Raw genomic sequence first — 8,459 nt, 5'->3', positions numbered from 1 at the left:
TTATGATATCAACATCCATGAATGACACTTATATTGTGTTTGGATTCGGGTGAATATTGTTAAGGATTTGTGTCTATCATTTAAGTTTGCATCCATATATTTGCACGGATTTGGAGTTGTGGAAATGCGAGTCTAATGACAACATGGATTTTCCCATGTCTACCATATGACAACAAAATCCAAGCCCACTAGCAAGGGTCCAAGGCAAGAGCCCAGATGAAAGATGGAAGGAAGGGTTCAAAAATCCTACATGATGATTTAGATGGGAGAATTTGGTGACCTACAAAGATGCTATGTGTACTATGGTTGGCCACTTTTGGCAGGACCAGCAAAAAGGGAAGAAACATACAAAGGCTAAGTGCTTACATCATTGGATAAGTGGGGACACACTCTGTGAAACATGTGCATATCAAGCGTGCTTATGGTCTATCACGTTTTCAATCCTTTTTGTCTTTCAACCAGTAACTCTAGTGCCCTTTAATCTCCTATTCTCCCAAAAGCCTTGCACCATGTCATTCAATTTTGGGTATGGAGAGAGATTCCAAATCCCCACTTCTCTATGTGCTTTTTCTGCTGTTACTTCCAACTCATTTTCTGCCCACTTTACCCTGCTCATTTTGCTTAGAACATAAACACAACCAACTTAAACTTAGATATGGAAATCAACATGGCTAAAAATTTGTCTGTTTTGATTTTCATCCTTTAACTAACAGGTATCATTCAATACAATGTCATGTCAGCATAAATGTACTATTGTAGTGACAGTAACACAGTAGAGTGTTGTTATGAGTATCATAGAGAAAAAATCAACTTTGCAAAAATGGAAAATAGAGGGTAGATGATTTGGTTGTCTAGAAGTAAGAAAGTAGAGGAACCAAAAAAGCCTTTCAACTTTGAATGAGGAGTTGGGATGACACACAGAACTGTGCCAGTGTCACGAGTCTATCACCCCTTTAAGGGTAGTGGCTAAATGCATGATTTGGTGTGCACGCCAATCCGAGACACACACTAACTTACAAAGATAAATTCCTGAGATGGATGAGGATATCATCAGCACAAGGACCTTAGCATAGTGGCAAAGTGGCAGTCCTTGTACGTATGTGTTTGCTTGTCTCCTCAGCACCTTACACCATTCACATCTTGCTGTGATATTCCCCCATCATCACAAATACTACTTTACCCTTCATTGTGGTTATGCAGTCCCCCACATAACCTACAAGGGTATCATTCCCCCTTGCACAAGAGCCACTTTCTGCTAGGGATTTATAGCAAGGTCTACCACTCTAACTAACTCAACTCAACTCAACTCAAACCAAACTAACCAACCAAGCAAGCAAACAAACAACAAGTGTTCCAATATGGAGATGAGGAGAGAAACCAAGGAGGAAGAGCACACCAAGGAGGATAACATACACACTATAGTGTTCACAGCAGGCTCATTTCTCCTAATGGTGTGTCTAAAACACTTTCTAGTTGAGCAGTGGCGTGCTTGGGTGTTCCTCATTCTCAATGTCATTTTGTTAGCCATTCTTTTCATGTCTCTGAGGCCAGCCAAGTTAGATCACAGTTCAGAAACTGAAAGCAGGGTTGAAGAAGTGAAGAGTGACAACAAAGAGAAGAAGAGGCCAAGTGGGGGGTCTCAAGAAACTGAAGAAAAAGATTGCTACATAAAGCAAAGTTGGAGTAGTACTGGTACTAGTAGTAGTAATACTTATGTTCATGTTGAGAATGAAGTAGCTGAAGAGGATGAGCAAGAGGAGGAGGAGGAGGAGGAGCAGGTTCCAGTGCTGTCCAAGGAGGAGTTGAATGAGAGAGTGGAAGCTTTCATTGCAATGTTTAGGCAGCATTTGATCTCAGATGTCAAACAAGCTGAAAATTTCGGACACCACAAGATTGAAGTGTCTTGCTGTTGAGGCAATGTTCTAAGAAAACAGCTACAATTTTTGTTTCATTATTATTCTTATTTCTTCTTAATGATCAAGGATGTGCTTTACTACTGCTATATTGTTTGGATTGATCCAATTTCATGGCCTCTTCTTCACATTATCCCGATTCCTTTTAGGTTTATTACTGATAGTCTCGTCAGTAATGAAAATTGTTCATTTACTACAGATATCTTGTTGTACACATGTTTGAATTCATGACTTTATGGAACTCATCTAAGCACAAAAATCGAAAAACTTCAAATATAGTACACCTTCACAATATGATCTTACCTCTATCTAGTTGTGCTTTGATCTCAAACACAATCTTATCTTCTTCCTTAACTACTTTCATTACCACTTTTTTATCCAACAAAAGTGCATTATCTCAAATCCCTATGCATTGGTTTAAGATACTTTATTTAGGTGAAATCTTGAACAATATTTTAAACTTAAGGTGCCTTCCAAATAACAAGAAAGAATCTCTTTCCTTGCAAAAGTTCCTTGTGGCAGTAGAGTACCAAACTGCAAAGTCTGAAATCAGAATAAGAATATTAATGATAATATTATCTCAATTTTTTCTTTTATTTTTCCTACCCTCATATTCAAATCTGCTGTAAAAGGTTGCTGGTTCTTATCTCAGTCTAGTAATTTGAAACTTCATAACATTTTACTGTCTTTTACTTTGTAGAGGAAAACATTTTCATTTTTTTTCTTTTCCTTTTGCTTCCAACACTCTGACTTCAGAACTCAATGGTCATCAACCACTGAGAGAAAATTCCAAGATCTAAAGAAACATTTTCTGACATTCCTTTGTTTCTTTATCCTTAACAGTATAAACAATTTAAAACATTATATTACAGTATTACTTTAATCAAACACTTTTCTCTTTTAGTTATAAAAAATATACAACTTTGTTTAAACACAGTGTCTCCTAAAGCTTTCAACAAGTTTAACTATTTATTGACATGTAACTAAACCATCCAAACAAAGCATAAAGTTTTGACACATTTTTTTATGACATACAAGAAGAAAGAGGCAAAAACAAAAGCTAAAAAGTAGGGTCTAATCTAAGCCATAACCTGACACTTTTGCACCTTCTCCAAAGGGCTCTATGGTCTATGGCTATTTTGGTGGGGAATGCATCCAAATAAAATAAAAATCTTCTAGAACCCATTTTGCTGCTTTTATGCTCCTCCACCATGTTTAGCCAAGAGGGTGTGTCCCTCTTTATCATGTAACTAATGATTCATGGGCAAATATCTTGCCTTCAAAGTCTTGTCTACCAAGGAGTCAGGATTCTGAATTAGTCTCCACCACCCTTGTCTTGCAATAACTCCTCTTCTTCTGTGATTCCCTCATCTTTGACCCAATAAATTCTTACTTTCTAGCCCCACCAAAATCTGAAAAATTATACATTCTATGTTAAGATCACACACTCTCTGTACTATTTACTGTGAGTGTATCTTGTAAAGGAATGCTAATAACACATTCTGCACACTCTATTGGATAAAGTTTGTCCTACCCAGAATTACTCAATCGAATGACCGACAAGACGAAAGTTCACACGATATCTCAGTCAAACGTATGAAATAAAGTGAAAATTTTGTTGATTAATTAGGTTAATTCAAATTAAGGGTTATAAGATATCATTAAGGATTTATTAGACTTGGGCCAACGTTAATAAAAAGAAAGGTCTAATAGAAAACTATAAATAAAGAAACAGTTCACAGTAAAAGGTAATGACTTAACTAAAACATTGGAGTGTCTTCCTAGTTACCCTACCTTTAAACTTAACATACAGATAGTGAAAGAAGACAAAAATACTTGATAAGGAATATAAATTCTCTTGGATTGTAAGAACAAAGTTTATTAAAAACTACAAAATCAATGAGAAGAGAAGCCTGTTAAATAAGAAAACAGATTTCTGATTTCTGATAAATGTAATCAACAATAAACTGCATATCAGAGAGTGAATGCTGTCGTTTTTTTAACACATTTCTTCTAATACATTCTTTATTGTTTGTTGATTAAATCATGAGAAAATGTATTTGCAACCAATTTCCTAAAACTTCAATGAAGTAAATTCTTAATAATTGAATTCTCAACTTACCAATTTTAATCAATAGATGCGCTCAAAATGTTTTAAATATTGTTAGTTGTTTAAATAGAAGCATAAGAAGAACAATATAGGTTTCAAGGCACTTTCTTGGTGGTGCTAGATTGTTTGCCTTTTATTCTGTGTTATGATTTGTGACCAGGTTATTAGAATTATATTGTAATTTAATTTAATTTACATATTTTGGGTAGGAATTACAAGTACATCTCACAAGATAAAATATTGTTTAAATCATATAAATTATGAATGATGCAAGTTTTTAAAAAAATATTTAATGTGTCTAGATGTTCATGTTAAATTTAAGATCCATTGTGAAATTGAACTAATCTTATTACTATTGTGAAATTGAACTAATCTTATTAAGTAATAAGGGTGTGTAGAATTAAATCGATATAAAAAATTGAAAACCTATCCAAATATCTGATGACAAAAAAATTGAAAACTTTTTGAATTGTTTTAATTTTTTTTTCCTAAGAATTAAACAATTCAGTTTGGTTATTTAAATTTTCAAAATCAACTCAAATCACGAACTCCTTATCTTATAAGAAAATTGCAAGTCACCATCGAACGACGACACCTATGTAGCATAAATATGGATACAGACACTGATATGACATTAATACAAACATGAAGATATGTATAATCTCTAAAATATAGGATGTAAAGACACAAATCTATATATTATATAATTATGAATTATAAAAATTGACAGTAAAGATTTATATGCACAAGTATGTTTCAGTTTTTTTGAGTATAAAGATGTTTTTCATGACTGGTTCAAAAAGGATTTGTTATTTATTTTTATAATCATAATAAAAATTTATACAATAAATTTGAGTTTTTAAAAAATTAATGTATTTATCTTTTTTAAAATTGTGTTTGAACCGTGTTAGAATTGTTAGAAATTTAACAAATATTTTTTGAATTAGATATTTCACCGATACATGTCCTACGAGTGTCAGTATCCAATACGTGCGTCCGACACATTTAAGAGGAGTGTGCAAGCCTCATAGGACGATACTAGATACTAGTCCGAACTAAAAATACCGTAACTTTTCTTAGTCATAATAAAATAGTTATAAATTTTATATTTTTAATTCACAATAAATAGATGCATAAGTAAATTAATTAAGTATTTGGTGAAAAATAAATTGTAATTAATAAAAGAAAAAAATTAAAGCTATCTTAACCTTTGAAAAGGATAAATAAATAAAAATAAAGTTTTCCTAATATCCAATAACTAAAAAATGGAGAGAGAGTGGTAAACAAATTATATAAAAACTAATCTTCTTTAACATAAAATGTCCTTCTTGTTTGTTTGAAATAAAAAATAAAGCACTAATAATGTTCTAAATCGAAGACTCAAGAACTATTTATACGCATATTATCATTTAAAGAATTTAAAAGTTTTGAATTCATATGAAAACCTGAATCCAATTATGAACACTGAAACTTAACTGAGAAGCTTAATAATGAACCTTAATGAATGATTATGCCAAAGTTTAATAAAGCTCCATCTCATCATTCTGTGTAATAACTTTAAAATTCAAATGATGGTTAAAGCTAAATGTTTAAGGAATTCTTCCATAATTTTTTTAAATGAAGTAAAATTAACTTTTACATTAGTTAAAACTTGTTTGGATATAAGTTAAAAAAATTAAATTGAAGACTTTCTATAAATTAACTTATATTTAAATAAATTTTAATTATAAAAAAATTATTTTATTTTATATTTCTCTTAAAAGTTCTGTCCTAAAATCATAAATAGATTTTACATGAACAATCACAGTTGATTTTGAGACTTTAAATAATTTTTTTTAAAAAAATATCAATGAAACAGTTATTTATATCATGTTATTTGTGTAAAGTTTTCATCAGCTTTAAAAATAAGTTTTCTACAAAGTTGTTGAATATTCTGCCCCATTTTGCTTTGATGGTTAGGTTTATTTATGTATTTATTTTGTTTCTAATTTATTATTCTTTTGAAAATTTCAATAATTAAAAGTGTTTGGTTTCACTAATTTATTATTCTTTTATAACCATAATTACTAATTTTTGTTTAGGTAAGCTAATTAAATTGATTTTAAAATAATTATTTTGTTTGGAAAAACTAGTAGCGATAAACCTAGAAAAAAATAATCATAAACTATAAATTTTAAAAGTCATGAAATAACTATTTTTTTAAAAAAAATTGTTTTACGAAAATCTTATTTCCTTAAAAAAAAGCTGAGAAAAAAAAATAAAGTTTTCTTTCCCATGCTATTATTATTATTATTATTTATTTATTTCAACTATACTCTTATTTGCAATTTATAATTTTTTTCATTGAAGTAAAGTATTCAAAAAAGGATAGTTTAATTGACCTTAATTAATTAATCAATTCTTAATGTGTTGGCCTTAACCTAACATTATTATATATATATATATATATATATATGAGTATTGATAATATCATATGAGAAAGAAGATACTTCGTGTGGAAAGAATATTCGTATTATATTTTGTTCTTGATAAGTCAATAGTTTATAATTCAACAAACAAAACTATCTTCTTGTTGTACATATACACGATATTTTTAAACCTACTTCAAGGCTCTCTTTTTTTGAAGAATTTAAAGTTAAGAAATTGGATAGTCTATGTATTTTACACAAGTTACATTGATTCAACTCTCAATTTTGTGTACACTTTATTTATTTTACTTGAATTCCAAACCTAACAAGTTAGTTTAAAAATACTACAAAATAATATGTTAATTATATAAAAAAACTAAGAAAATAAATGTATGAAAAACATGAGAATTAGATCACAATTATATATTTTTTCTTTTACAAAATTAGAGAGTAAAATAAAATAAAATAAAAAGTAATAGAATAAAACCAAAATCATAAATTACATTTATTTTTTTATACAGTTTTGATGTTATTTATATTCACTTGTATTTTGTTTTTTGCTTTAATATATTTCGTTTCATCTAATAGTATATGATTGATGAAATCTGGGTGTCAGTCTGACTGAAATGTCAGACTATCATGCATAACATGAATTTTTATAAAAAATAAATAAATTTACAAATTAAAAATTAAGGAAATCCGAATATATTTTATTTATATTATTTTTTATAAAAAATATCTTAATTCTAATAGTATATTTCTCTGGTTGAAGTTAAAAAAAAGGACCATATTATAATTTTAGACCAAATAAAAAATCAATTTCAACCCTAAATGCTAACACACATGTAGAACTTTGTAGTGATATTCTCTTATGAAAATGAAGCACACATAAAACCAAAGGGAACACGTTTCATAAACCAAGAAAAAAAGAAAAGAAAAAAAAAGCAATAATTAGACATGTTGAGATTTGGCATAAGCCACAAATGAATTATACACAAAAGAAAACAAATGAACTCATAAAATAACAGCCATTGAACCTTCTAAAGTAGGGTCACTTTCCTAAAGAGCCCACAACACACAATCCACACTACAAAAATACAAATCTCAAATTAGGGTTTTTGGAAATGTAAATAAACAAGAAAGCTCCTTATCAAATGGGCCTTGGGCCATGAAAAAAAAAGGTGTGAGGAAAATAGATTGGATTATTATAATTTTTTCTTTCTTTTTTTAATGTTGTGTATTTTTTATTATAAACAATTTTATAAAATAAAATGGTATTTTAGATGGATTGTGTTAATTTGTAAATGAGAAAAGAAATTATTGTATTCATGGAATAAAGAATAATATTGACCAACTAATTCATTGTGGGAACTATGTTGAAAAGTTAGATTTTTTTTTTATATTTAAAGTTTTTATGTTTTAGAGAATTGTTTTTTTTTTCATGAATGAAAATAGTGTTTGATTGTGTGACATGATGATGGTGATGTATGAGAATGGGCACACATAGAAGATCTTGTTGGATATGAAAAGAGGGAATTATGAGATAATGGATGAATGGTGGTAAGCTTCAAATGTGGAGAATATGTGAGGAAGGGATTAATTCATCATACATTTTCAACTCTCAACTTGCAAAAATGATCAATATAATTAACATTTTTTAAATTATATGACTAATTAAACATGACAACAATGGTTTCAAATATCTATTTTTGATGGAAGAAATATTGTATTTTCTATGCTGTTTTAGTTGAGAATGGTGATTGATTAGGTTTTGAATAATATGTTTTTTTATGTCTTTATTTTATATTTGAGTAGAGATTTTTTTATATGGATTGAAATATTTATAGTACTTTCATTTATTTATATAATTTTTTATTGTTAATAAAAAATTAAAACAATGGTTTAAGATTTAATAATTCAACTATAATCAAAGGGAGTGTGAATAAATTGTGACACCACTATTTAAAAACCATCCATCTTACAACTATTTTTAAAATAAAATATTGTATTATAATAAAATAATAATTT

At 29.0% G+C, this 8,459-nt stretch overlaps 1 protein-coding gene across 1 annotated transcript; it reads left to right on the top strand.

Annotated features, from left to right (window-relative positions):
- The first annotated feature begins 1,003 nt into the window (after nucleotides 1-1,003).
- On the top strand, nucleotides 1,004-2,111 carry LOC137836846 (uncharacterized). Its single transcript, XM_068645607.1, has one exon. It carries the CDS (start codon nucleotides 1,359-1,361, stop codon nucleotides 1,911-1,913), a length of 555 nt encoding a protein of 184 aa, XP_068501708.1. The 5' UTR covers nucleotides 1,004-1,358; the 3' UTR covers nucleotides 1,914-2,111.
- The last annotated feature ends 6,348 nt before the right edge of the window (nucleotides 2,112-8,459 follow it).

This window comes from Phaseolus vulgaris, chromosome 4 (genome assembly GCF_000499845.2).
Source record: "Phaseolus vulgaris cultivar G19833 chromosome 4, P. vulgaris v2.0, whole genome shotgun sequence".
Classification (NCBI taxonomy): domain Eukaryota; kingdom Viridiplantae; phylum Streptophyta; class Magnoliopsida; order Fabales; family Fabaceae; genus Phaseolus; species Phaseolus vulgaris.
Note: the sequence above shows the minus strand (reverse complement) of the source record. Positions and strands in the feature narration are given on the sequence as shown.